The sequence below is a fragment of the Mya arenaria genome, chromosome 4 (assembly GCF_026914265.1).
Source record: "Mya arenaria isolate MELC-2E11 chromosome 4, ASM2691426v1".
Taxonomy (NCBI): domain Eukaryota; kingdom Metazoa; phylum Mollusca; class Bivalvia; order Myida; family Myidae; genus Mya; species Mya arenaria.
In genome coordinates, this window is record NC_069125.1 from 48,649,837 (window position 1) to 48,664,351 (window position 14,515).

At 33.8% G+C, this 14,515-nt stretch overlaps 1 protein-coding gene across 2 annotated transcripts in view; it reads right to left on the bottom strand.

The window, feature by feature from the left end:
- The window catches only part of LOC128232280 (cardioacceleratory peptide receptor-like), a 32,083-nt gene extending 17,859 nt beyond the window's left edge, over positions 1-14,224 (bottom strand). Inside the window, exons 1-2 of one of the 2 annotated variants that reach the window (XM_052945755.1) lie at positions 14,079-14,201; positions 8,811-8,946 (exon numbers count right to left, since the gene is read on the bottom strand). Coding sequence is in view for 1 of the 2 variants with exons in the window: in XM_052945754.1 (XP_052801714.1) it covers positions 14,079-14,111 (33 nt within the window). In the remaining variant the exon portion in view is untranslated. Of the gene's footprint in view, positions 1-8,810; positions 8,947-14,078 lie in introns of both variants that reach the window. The other variant, XM_052945754.1, reaches the window with a different exon arrangement.
- Positions 14,225-14,515: the final 291 nt, after the last annotated feature.

Consider the following 14,515-nt stretch of genomic DNA (forward strand, 5'->3'; position numbering starts at 1 on the left):
TTAAAAAAGTTCAGAACATTAGAATATTAGAACCCGAACTATTTCCAGACATTCGACCGAGTATTGCCATGAAAATCTTAAAGATCACATGATTCTATTGGTTAACTCCATTGATTTATAATTGCCGTAATTGTCAATTACGTTTCCCGTTTTATAGAATACTAGAACATGCCTTCACACTATAAAGCGTCACCTTCCCTTTGCTGTACATAGCTACTAAAGATTATAAATTTCGATAATCGATCATCGCCGGCATCAGACGTAATAATCGTCTTTTGCTTATATTTCAATGAATATAATGTTACAAGGTGTTGTGTGTTCTTGGCTTGTCGAAGTGTCTTATTAATGACGCATGTGTGAAAACATTCATCTTAAAAAAAGATATCGCAGGAACTATTTTTATAATTAGCAATCAATCTTTTAAAATTTCGTAATCGGTCTGTGCTACTGAGGTATGTCTTTGTAAAACTGTAGTACTGTTTCTTTCCTGTGAAATCACTGATTGTCTCTTTTTATATTTTACCACACAATCGTAAGGACAATATCTAAAAACGATTTAAGAGGATCAATAAATGCTACTTGATGATTTGTATAAGAAGACTTCTACCAATCACTAGATTTTCATATCTTTTGGTGTTCCCTTAACTCGGACGAAATATATCTGCACCGACTGGATTGGTCATGCGTTAGTCATCAACATTGTGCTTTTATGTAATTATCTAAAAAAAGCTTGATTCAAAACATGTTTTATCTTTAATACTATGGCAAAATTAGGAACACAATATTTTGCAAACGACTCTCGAGTGAAACATTTATATCGCTCGTCTTATTACAGCATTAGTTTATGCCCGCTAGAAATAACGATAGATTCGTTTTGATTAACCAAATGGGTTTTAGGCCTGTGAACATATTTCTAAATGATATTGCTCCCTCTTGCTTAAGAACTAATCATAGAAATAACACACAGTGCTCAAATGATAAACGGCCTATTGGTAATAATGTATGGCCGGAATGGGATAATTTAAATTTGTTTCTGTTTTTACAAGTCTGTAAGGTTGCTTTCAACAGTTAATCACTGTCAAAAGCAAAGGGCCAACGTTTATATCAATTGATATGTGAATATGGCAGACCACTTTACCCATGACAAAAAAATACTAAACGAGAGTCATTCATTTCCATCAGTAAATTTAATTTGATAAGCTTGTACAACTCGTCCGTTTAACTTTTAAATTATACTAAAACATTTTAGTTTTGTTTTGTAGTATAAGTTTCACACAATATTTTGTCCCGAAAAACATGCAGACATTTTGTTCACAGAAACATTAACGATTAAGCTGTAATTTCTAGATAGGAATACAGGTTTCCATTAGGTTGACAGCTTCGTTCAACACAATATCATAAACAATCTACCCAATCAGAAATAATTTGTCATCATACTTTATAGCATCAATAGGGGCAATGACATATTTATTAACTGCTTTTGTTCACAAAAGTACGGATGATATAAAAAAAAGCCGTTATTAAGTTTAAGCATTATAAACCAATGCTAACACACCGATAAAGCTATTACTAATATATAGAGAACAGACATAGGTAAACATAATATAAACATCAGCTTACAGTAAAGTGCTATTTCACTTTTGATGTATGAAAATGTTATGCCAAAGGTTTTTTGTATAAATTTCATGTATACACCGTCAATGTGACATCATAATTTACATCAGTCAAAGTTACAACATATTATACACGGATATAAGGGAGCTGCTATATTATATGTTATTCAGTTACAGCAGATACATAAACAGTAGATATCAATTGTTTAAAAGAAATTTTAGTGTTGCGTTAATTCGATAATAAGTACATAAATCAGGATAATTATATCTTTAACCAAACTGCATGCCAATAACGTCACATATGGACTGGCCAGTACACCTGTGTAAAATATGAATGATGTAACAGATGGACTGGTCAGTACACGTGTGTAAAAGCTGCATGATGTCACAGAGGGACTGACCAGTACACGTGTGTAAAAGCTGCATGATGTCACAGGGGGACTGGCCAGTACACGTGTGTAAAAGCTACATCACAGAGGGGCTGGCCAGTACACGTGTGTGTAAAAACTGAATGATGTAACAGATGGACTGGTCAGTACACCTGTGTAAAAGCTGCATGATGTCACAGATGGACTGGTAAGTACACGTGTGTAAAATCTGCACGATGTCACAGAGGGACTGGCCAGTATACGTGTGTAAAAGCTGCATGATGTCACAGGGGGACTGGCCAGTACACGTGTGTAAAAGCTGCATGATGTCACAGAGGGACTGGCCAGTACACGTGTGTAAAAGCTACATGATGTCACAGAGGGGCTGGCCAGTAAACGTGCGTGTAAAAACTGAATGATGTAACAGATGGACTGGTCAGTACACGTGTGTGTAAAAATTGAATGATGTAACAGAGGGACTGGTCAGTACACCTGTGTAAAAGCTGCATGATGTCACAGATGGACTGGTAAGTACACGTGTGTAAAATCTGCATGATGTCACAGAGGGACTGGCCAGTATACATGTGTTAAAGCTGCATGATGTCACAGGGGGACTGGCCAGTACACGTGTGTAAAAGCTGCATGATGTCACAGAGGGGCTGGCAAGTACACCTGTGTAAAAACTGAATGATGTAACAGATGGACTGGTAAGTACACGTGTGTAAAAGCTGCATGATGTCACAGAGGGACTGGCCAGTACACTTGTGTAAAATCTGCATGATGTCACAGGGGGACTGGTCAGTACACCTGTGTAAAAGCTGCATGATGTCACAGATGGACTGGTAAGTACACGTGTGTAAAATCTGCATGATGTCACAGAGGGACTGGCCAGTATACATGTGTTAAAGCTGCATGATGTCACAGGGGGACTGGCCAGTACACGTGTGTAAAAGCTGCATGATGTGTCACAGAGGGGCTGACAAGTACACCTGTGTAAAAACTGAATGATGTAACAGATGGACTGGTAAGTACACGTGTGTAAAAGCTGCATGATGTCACAGAGGGACTGGCCAGTACACGTGTGTAAAAGCTGCATGATGTCACAGGGGGACTGGCCAGTACACGTGTGTAAAAGCTGCATGATGTCACAGAGGGGCTGGCCAGTACACCTGTGTAAAAACTCAATGATGTAACATATGGACTGATCAGTACACCTGTGTAAAAGCTGCATGATGTCACAGAGGGACTGGTCAGTACACCTGTGTAAAAGCTGCATGATGTCACAGATGGACTGGTCAGTACACCTGTGTAAAATCTGCATGATGTCGCAGAGGGACTGGTCAGTACACCTGTGTAAAAGCTGCATGATGACACAGAGGGACTGGTCAGTACACTTGTGTAAAAGCTACATGAAGTCACAGAGGGATTGACCAGTACACTTGTGTAAACGTTGAATGATATCACAGAGGGACTGGCCAGTACTTGTGTGTAAAATTGCATGTCACAGTTGGACTTGCTAATATACCTGTGTACAAACTGCATGATGCCAACGATGTACGTGCAAGTATACATGTGCAAAAATTGCAAGATGCCACATATTATGTACTGGCCAGTATACCTGTACAAACACTGCATAATGTCACAGATGTACTGGCAAGTATACCTGTGCAAAGAAATAAATGATGTCAAGCAACTGAACGATGTAACAGTCGTCTGGCAAGATTAGCGGTACCTAACTTCAAAGTGATTGATTATTCTAAGGAGAAATTTGACATACCTTTTTTATTGTTTAAACCAATTGGCATTGAATTTAATTGTAAGGAAAGAAGAAGTACTCATATTCATAGAATGCTCCTTTTTAAGTCCGAACTTTGCATTTTGACATTTTAATATGTAAGGAAAATCATTAGTGTATCAGAATACTGTCGTATGTCAAGATATTTAATTTAATACAATTAATATATCTAAACTGTAAAAATCGCATAGTAAGGATATATACTACAGTAACAGTTACTATAAGAAATATAATATTAATAATGTAGCAACAGATGATACCACTTAAGAATTTATTTTGCAAATAAATATGCTAAAAGTTATATAAACTTGTTTTGTGATCTTCACATTAAGCAGATTTTAACAAAATTAATGGTGCTATTTTACTTCTAAGAGATATACTGCAAACGAAAATGCCTAAAATATGGCTGTTTTGGCATTGTCATTATTTGCAGATTTAAATTGTTTAAGTCTTCAACAAAAGATTGCCGTAAAAATTGTAAAACCAATGTGTATTTGAACAGATGCTCGCCTCGTATGTAGGATTGCTTTAATATTCCGCATAAATGAATAATTCCTTTCGATTCTACTGTCTTTAAGCTTCCAATATATTAATAAAGAATTAATTCTTCGACGAAACGGATGTCTACAAAAAAGGTACAAGTATGGCATTCGAAAATTTACGAATATAAGTACCGTTTTCAGTAAAAAAGCATACGATTTTGCAATATTTTCTGCCGCAATATAGGTAAAATGCACTTTGCTTTCTAAAACTGTCTTTATTGCAGTAGAGCATTCGTGAACTAATGTTGGCTTAACAACAGTTTATGATCACCGGATGCTTATTCAGACCCACTTTAAGTGCCCTTGTATCAGCAATAACTGATTATGTCATGAGGTATTGAATAACATCCATGCGTTACGTGCTTTGCTGAAATAGCTTGATTCTATTTTATCTTTAATACGTTTGCGAATGTATAACATATTTAATTGCAAATGATCCTCAAGTAAAACATATCTACTGGTCACCTTGAGGAAACATTTCTATTGACTGTGTTTATTTCACTGTATGATATTGATTAATCTCATATGGGTTCATGATTATTCTTTTGGACGGTTTGTCTTTCTTCTCAAACAATCCTGGAAAATTCGGTGTTCAAATGATATTATCCCAGTTTTTTTTAACTTATTCATAGCGATGCTTAAAATGTATTGTTTTTTTTCTAATATTATGTAAAGGCAACTTTCTCACACCAAAACTTATTACGACCTAGCTATCTTCACCGACGTTTTAACATTAAAATAATTAAAATGTAAACTGGCATTATGCTCTTGATAGTGAAGTTCGAATGGTATATCTAAAATCAGCAAATATTCTATGAAATATTTTAGGGATAGCACCGATTATGATTTTAATTAGAGGTAGTGGCGTTAGATGTGTTGCGGCCCACTTTGTTATTATACTCTGCAGACTTGAACGCAGAAAGAGCTTTGTATCATCAAATTAACATTTTTTTATGGCAGGTGCACCAGAATGCATCCAAAACCATAAATTTACCTCGTTAACTTTCTAAAATAGCTCGAATCTCGGAATTATGAATTTATATTGTGAAGCACTTACGAATCACATGCATACGTGAGTGAACGTAAGAGATTTGGTTGATGCATGATGTAACATACTTTGTGTATAAACTACATGTAAAATATCCGAAGCATGATGTAACATACTGTGTGTATAAACTACATGTAAAACAGTCTTAGGACTAGGGGACATTTAAGCATTAACTATAATTTATATGTTATGACTGTGCAAGAAATGGGCATTGTCCGTACACGTATTAATAAGAAACGGGGTAAGGCAGTTTGACCTTCCTAAACGAAAGTAAGAGATAAACAAGCATTAAAAGTAATGAATAATGAATAATTACAGACACATCAGTTGGATATATTTTGATGCGTCCATGTTCAAAATATTGACCGTTATAATACGCCCAAAGCAGTACGTACATACTGAGCGAAACCGTGGAAAAAAGTCGTAAACGTTACGCTGCGAATACGTTAATATTTTATCTGAACGTCGGGTGTGGATATTTCCATAAAACAATCAATTATGGCCCTTATTCAGAGTTTTGACCATCCAACCATTACAACCATTATGCTAAAACAATGTAAGGCAAGAAAATGATTGTTTTACTGTTTTAAAGAAACAGGTTCTTCTTATTGGCTTACTTTGTTGTTACCATACATTATTCGAATTAAAACAAACCGTACATATCTATTGTACTTAAGTATATATTTAAAGTGTCGGCTATAGAGAGAAGATGCAATACAATTTGAGACTGTATCTGACAGGGATCTTGTTAAATATTAATATTATTTTTAAATTAGTTGCTCTTCGTTCCGTTTTTTTTAGGGATGCAAACGAATATTCGAATATTTGATCGAACGTTTGATATTCGAATGTCAAAATTGGTATTCGAATATTCGATGTTTTTTGTTTGATAAAAAATTAAACCTTTTGCCTTCACCTGTGTTGTTGTATATAATCGCTTGTCTTGTTTTTACAACTGTAAGCAGTACCCGTAATTTTACGAAAACTGGCTATCAAAAACGTTTTTTTCGGTAAATTTTAATGACCGTACACATAATGGATATATAGAATCAGCTACCAAAGTGGTATCGTGGCTGCCTTTAAGAAGTGCAATATAGCTCAAATCGCCATAATGATATGAATTACATGTGCTAGTTATTTGCTCTAAACTGTTTTCCATGTTTCAATATAACATCCGTGCTTTGAAATGTAACTGTATAGAATAGCGTTATATGACATTGTTGTACAATGGATTCTCATCCACGTTTTATATTAGTCAAAATTCAGGGTTATTTTAGTTTTATTATGGAACCAATTCCCGAGTAGGTTTGGACTTTCCATAGTTATATTTAGTAGAGATCAATTCCTAAACGAGGCTGCGCGTCCTACAGAACGACCTTCCGTTGGTGCATCATAGTGGAAAAATCAGCGTCCGTCGCTTGTACCGGCTATTAGTGTAGCAAATGTTTATAGTTTACTGCAACTTCTAAAACATTCATTTAGGTAATCGAATATTCGAATATACGATCGAAAGAATTATCGAATATTCGAATATCAAATGTGCCATTCGTTTGCATCCCTAGTTTTTTTGAACGCAATTCATAAACACACTCATCGTGTTTCGGAACCACTCGAGTGTTACGTTATATACCGTTTGATTACATTCTTTGTCAAAGTTGTTTATCTGTTCAACATAAAATATTACAAAATGTTGAAAGGTGTTTGTAAGCCCAGTGTTATAAATGGTCGTGATTATTAAGAACTTCATATATTCACATTTGTTATTGCAATATGAGCTTAATATGCGAAATTACACATACTGGCATTATCGCATTCAAAAATAAAAACACTACTGTTATAAATGCGTGGATGGATATGCAATAAGAGAAAATGTATAAACAGAAACAGGTTCAGCCCCAGTAAAATGGATGCGTCACTATGATCCAGGTTATACATAATGCAACGAATATACCACTAAACGATTGCTCAGAGATCACCCTTTCAAACGATAATCAGATTAACGGTCCATGATTCGTATGTCTTTGTACAATCAGTAGTTATTATAACAAGAATCACTGGAACACACAAGGATTTACTTGAAAGTTTCATTAAACTGCATTTTCAGATATTAAACGTTTTGACAACATTTTAATCTTTTGTCTTGAAAAGAGCCATTTTTTTGCTAAAATCCATGGAAACCAGTTATATAAGACTGCTGACAAAAAATTAGATCGCAGATTTTTATATTTAAGTTCAAAAATTGATGTTTTATGCATTTTTCTTAAACCGTTATTAACAGTTTAAGCCATAAAACATTAATTTTCGAACGGAAATATGAAAATCTGCGATCTGATCTTTTGTCAGCAATCTTATATGGTTTGCAGATATTGACGCAAAAATTTGCTCTTTCCAAGACAAAAAAATAAAAAAGTTGTAAAAATGGTAAATCTGTGAGAGTGCAGCTTTAAGCTGTGATTAATTATTTACTATTCATGCCATGATAATTATTTAAAAGAATTATTGCATGTTTGAATGTAAATTTTGAAAAAGTTTAAACAAATTGGAATCGATATTGTACCATTTTGTAATTTGGTTCGGCGTCCCCGTGCGCCCTACTTTATGATCATAATGCTCTCATGAGCTCTATGGGCCGAAATTAATTTTAAAAATTCATAAGCGAAAACAACTGAAATATTTTTGATGTCCGCTGATTTGACATCAATAATTTTAGTTGAACAGTTAACGATACGAATATCCGCATAATATACTTAAAACCTCTATCAATCAGACAATTGATACCAATGATATGAACGAAATCGCAGGCGTCAAGTGACACTTATCACTTTCGATTCACGACGATTTTATTTCTTCTTTTTGGGTTCTTTTACAATAACCAAATCTTTATAAGGGCCATTATTAACGCAGAAACTGCTCAGTTGAATGTCTTCAAAAAGAGAACGTGACTATTTACTGTGTGTGCATAGTGGAAAACCTAGGTATAATAAATGTGTAATATTTTCGAGGCTAACCAATGTATGATATCACCTTTAACGGGATGTGATTTATATTGCATTTAAGGCTATGTCTAGTGAGGTATAACACTAACTATTACCTTTCATTCAATATTAAGCATAATAGGTTGGTAGTTTCAAGTTGATCAGCTGTTCAGTTTATAAATATGTGTTTAATCATACATATTTAAGAACTAGTGTATTGTATTTTATATGGTATACATCAGTAGGTGGCAACAATGACAGCGCTTAGCTGGTCTTAAGTTTTTTACACTGAATTAATATAGTTCCAAAAGTCATGATCTTCATATGCATGACATATTGTGTCAACGAATAATAGTCTCGCATAATCTTCTCACCCTATTCCATATTACAGATATATCGACGCAGGGAAGAACCTGTCGAAGGAGCAGATGGGTGATTTAGATATTCTTAAAGGAAAATTCATCTTCACCTGTGACGGAGTGTTTGTGCCCAGTGATAATCCTCTAAACAGAATTAAACGTCAGCTGTCTGGCTCACCTCACTGGTAACTATTTTAGAAGCAGGATTTCTACTGGCTTGTGTTGACCTTGGAGCTGCTGATGTAGCTGAAAGATTAGTAGGATTGAAGGGATCCTTTCAAACTGTTCATCTAGTTTGCCAAATGACTGTCGAGAAAAGTCGGTGAAAGGACAAAAAGCGGTGAAAAACACACACGAGAAAATGACAGATGTGATTGAACTCAAATGAGGTTTCCTGCTGGTTCACAGTTTCATTTAAAAAATAATGGATAATTAAATAAGATGTAAAGTTTTAAATGCTCAGGCTCCCAGATCTAGATTAAATGAAATATATAGAAATCTTAAATTTTGAGTCAGATTCTGCGAACTAAAAGTTACACTTGTATTGCAAAAAAATACTCCCAAATCATTTGTAAACTGTTAGCATTTGTGCTAAACATCACTACTTGCAATTGTACTTTTAAATCGAGGGGTGAAAGACAAAAGGTTCTATCTTCTTTTTTATTTATTGTCACTTAGAACCTTTTCGCATTCACCTCTCGAAATACTCAACAGCAAATTTTGACATTTATAATAATAAATCTTAATTTCATCCAAATGCATGTCAGGGTATAACTGATCCCACATTTAGTAAAATGTTGAAAATACTCCAACGTGATCCTCTGCGGTGCCAAATTAGTCAAAATGGAAATAAACGATATGCATGGTCTGTTTTCTTTTCTTTTTCAGAGATTTATAAAATTACAGTTTGAAATGTAGTTACATAAATGACTGACTATGCGTTGTGCTAAATGTAAAATTGTTGAGATAAAAAATAAGAATATGATCGTTCAAAACTTGCATAACATGCTGGAGCCTTGTGTTGGCAGGGTAAATAAACTAGATGTCAAATGAAAAAATGTTCTCGTGCTATTTGGTTTGCAAGTCCAACGTATTTGTAATTGACAAATGGTGACCTCGGTACAAATTTAAGAACTTTATTTCCTATACTTTGTGTAAAAAGCTCGATTGTTTTTACTTTATGTTGCGAATGCCAATGTTAACAAATTATTCATTGTACACTCATTTAAATAATTCTCTGCCTTTTTATTAATGTCTAACTTCATTCCTAGTATTCCTAGACCTGAATGCAAATGATTGAGTTAAAGTGTTAACACTTTGTTGTGTCCGTTAGCAGTTCAGGTCCAGTTTGTTTGCTCCCCCAGTCATTTACAGCTTCAGTTTAAAGAAGTATTTTTTCATGTTTGCATATTTCGCTGAAGTCGATATTACAGTGTGGAAGAAGGTTTTAGATGCAAATGGGCATATCTGGGAGAAAGCCATGGGTGTTTGGTGATCTTATTGTCTCTTCACAAAAAGAGTTATTTCTTAGTCTGTTCGACTGCTTAGTTTGTAATAACACGTATGTTGTATGACTTTTCCGCAAAACTCAGCCTTTTTTTCATCTACATACATCTATATATAGCTTCATAGTTCTACTTTACACACCACAATCATACTATATGCAAAGATCAAAGCAAAATGTGTAATATAAATACGATAAACAATGTTTAAGCGGTTTCTAGGTACAGCTTACAAAATCAAACAAAGTGTAGGTAGATAATTTATATACCCGTTAGTAGATTTAGATAAAAAAGTTTTAACACCATTTAGTGTATGCAAGGTAAATCGTGCCATTAATTACAGATTATCTTATCAAATTTGCATTCATTAATTTTCTTATTTACATCATTATCGCTCATAGTATATCAAAACGGAGACTATTAACGATCTTTATATAATGGGAACATCTAAGTAGGTAATATAATTAATCTCCAGCTTCTCTTAAATATCGAATATTGCATTCAATTACACATACTGGTTGTTAACTAAATTGAAGAACGGCAAAATCCAGACAAGAAATCATTTCGTTAAGACGAAGTATTACACCTTGGTTGTCTTTTGCCAATATTGGTTTGTTTATACTATTAGTAAATTATCAGAATTAGTTGTTGATATAAGAATTGTTTTCATCATATCTTCAACAAAATAACTTTACAGCTTCACTTGCTAAATTACCTAAATGCCCTGACTCTCGAGATGATCAAGAACATTGGTACTGTTTCACCTGCATATATTTCCGGAACATGTGAGGATAATAGTCTTACAACAGTTATTTTCTAACAAAACAAGTACAAGTGGGGTCGTCTTAATAATAGATAAAAAATATGTTCGGTTGATAGCAATCGCAGCGGTTGGTAGGCTTATACAACTAATGAAGCATTCATTATTAAGATATGTTTTTCATAGTTATGTTAGCTTTAATGTTGAAGTGTATTGCCAAGTGTTTCATATGCTATTGATTTAGTTTAGATATATTTTAGTTTGGCTTCGTAGTTTTGTCTGAATTGAAAGTAAGTAAAATAATATGCACTTTGCAAATAGTTTTGTTATATATTTCTGTCAAACATTAACAATTCTTACCCTATGCCATTAAACGGGGTTTATGTTTAAACTTTTGGCTACTGACTTTCTGTAGTTTTTCACAAAAGTACATGTGCATAACTGAAATCGGTCTTATCATTCTTATCCAAACAATAATAAACTTTCTGTTAAATTATCTGCCCTTTATTTGGTCTTTCGGCTTTGTTAATAGCTGACAATATGTATAGCCGAGAAAACACTAGTATACACATGAGTAAAACAATAGTTCGCGTCCATAAACAGAAAACCCCTCAAAATATTTACATATCAAAAATGATTATCAAAGGCGTGTTAATTTCCACAGAATTACAATCAAAGACATATATGTGCCAAAGGCAAAAAATCCCAAAAAAAGAAACCATCCTGTCACAACAAATATATAGTACACAGTATCATTCTTCCCAAAAGATTGGACCGTAATTGTAGGACAAATTTAGGTAATAATTCATTTAAGTGAAATGAGTTTAATCTGTAATTCCTCGATATAGTACATTATCAGTAAGAGTACGTTTCATATATTTACTGTTAACCATTTAATCCTATTCATAAACACTTGAAACTACAAGATGAATGTAAAACATGTAAACGTACAAACGTATTGAATATCTTTCTCTAGAACAATATTGCATCAAGGGAAAACATCAAAAGGTGTATACGTTATGAGTTCCATGTGTCTCCTATATGTGACATAAAGCGCGATTAACACTTCATATATATCAACAAAAGTAATTGGTAACACGTTTGTCAAGTGAAACGCGTGATGACTTTCTGATTTGCTGAAAATGCTAATCGACAACAGTAAAAGAGAAAAAGAGAAAAATACAACGTTCTTCTTGACTTATCATATTTGAATATTTCAACTTGCAAACCGATTTCTATTTAAGAAGCAAAAATATTTTTAATGTTCATAATTCATTAAAATATAACCTGTTTATTCCAATGATAAGAGTTCTACACCGCCTAAACATTATACAGACACTTTTTACAACGTGTTTTGCCTGCACTTACACATTGTGAACATTTCCACAGTTAAAATGCAAAGAGTCGATCTGAAATTACTAGAAAAAAAGCGTAAAAACAACTAGGCGTTTACGTTTGTTTTCGTGAATTGTGCACTGCCAGGTCGTAAATCACGTTACCACACGTTTTCAGTTAGTAGCGATCGTAAATGATTTCCATTAAAACACCGATTTGGCTCCGTCTAAACATGAGCAATCTTAAACACCCAGGAATAAATTATAGTTACAGTGCAATATCATTTTCACTTTTTTATGCGTATTAAGAAAGAACAAACACATGAAAGGAAATAATATTACAGCATTGTAATTATTCTAAACATCTGCGCTCCCATTATTTAGTTGTATGGTTAATTGTTTTGTATTAAGATTACAACATATTTTCCAACCTGAATTAAATTTGAAAATATTAATCTCTGACTCAACAGCAAATAATTTAAACAGATTTGATACTTTGCAAAACGATCGAATGCAGAAAGAAAAGCGGACATACAACCAAACATCAAACGCATACGCTGTCAGTGCCCATGTGAACATTTGGCATAGAAATACAAACATAACTTCTGATTCTTAAGGCAATCCCAACACTACCAATTTATCTATCAGACAAAAGAAAAGCAGACATGTCATACAGTCTTTATAAAATTTGTTATTGACCATTTATTCGTATTTCGTCTGGAAACAAACATATTCAAATATTATTTTAATATTAGCAAAATATTACAAATCAAAGAGGTCTCATTTGAATTCGAAAGCAAACTTATAGGCACCGCATGACAACTTATATGATAACGATGGCACATAAAGCTTTAACAATGCAATACAACTCGCTGAATGTTCTACTCAGAAATAATGAAAATACAGTAATAACTCATAGTCGCTTGAAAAACATGTGGAATAAGCAAACTTCTAGACATACCGGTGTTTAAATACCCATGAAACAGAACTCAACACAAGATGGAAATTGGCAATAAAAAAACGGATGATGGTAGATAACTTTAAATCGTAAAGAAGCTTGTTTTCTTCTTATGAATGTCAGGTTAAATAAAGTATTAGTGGAAACCTTTGCATAATTTTTTTCTCAAGAGCCTGCTTTTTTGTGTTAGAATATCAAACCAAATATTCAAATATTGATACGTGATTTTATTAACTCATATTGTGTGCTTTGAATTTTAATTGAGACATTAAATCTGTGTACCAAACAGTGTGTTTCATTCTTTAATACAAACAAATACAAAACTCGCCAGACGAATATGCCCTTCATGATGTTGTAGCAGAATAAAATAGGTTTGGTCGGAGAAGTGGAAACACACAAACCTGTATATCTTAAATTTAAATTTAGAACAAAAGAAGTGAAAATGAACCACCAAAAAGTTTATATTTATTTCAAACAATTGTCTAAATGAACCAGAATTGTCGTTCGAACAAAATTAATAAGCTTAACCGTTTACGGAGCTTACTACAAGCTGACAAGTATTTTCATCAAACACTGTTAAAAAAGTTTATTTAAAAAACACATTTTAAACAGCAAAGTGTAATCCATAATCTGTACAAAATACCATTTTGATGAATGCAACCAAGCAGCGCTAATATACATTATTTACTGCAATTTGAAATAAGCAATATTTGCGATATGATTTTGGTAAAACCTGCCTTTGGGATAAAAGCGACTATGCAACGCTAAAAGAATTTACTGCAACATGGCATCTACAATTTTGACTATTTGATTTCTGTACTTACCAAATCCTTCTCACTGAATGACGAATTACTCATCTTGAATTATTTTGTATCAATCCCCTTTTATTAAAACTTTATTGATAGTTTATGTATAAATGTATTTCCTTCCAAACATCAATGTTAACACCACCACTGGCAACCACCGTTATGATCACTGCCACTGCTTGCTTCAGATGGGGGAAACCTGCAGACAAAACCAATAAATTTCCGCGGTTTTGTAGGAGGAGTGAACAACAGAGCTTTTACAACTGCATCGTTAGCAAAACAGTTCGGTCTTTGAACACCTACACAGGTTTATTGGTATTAAACATATAATAACAAAAAACTGAAGCAGTACATTGGAAACTCACTAAACCGGATCTCCACAAAACCGGAATCCTCGGGTTACCGGACTTTTTTCAGAGTCCCGTGTTTCCCCTTCTATTTTCAATGTAAAAAAA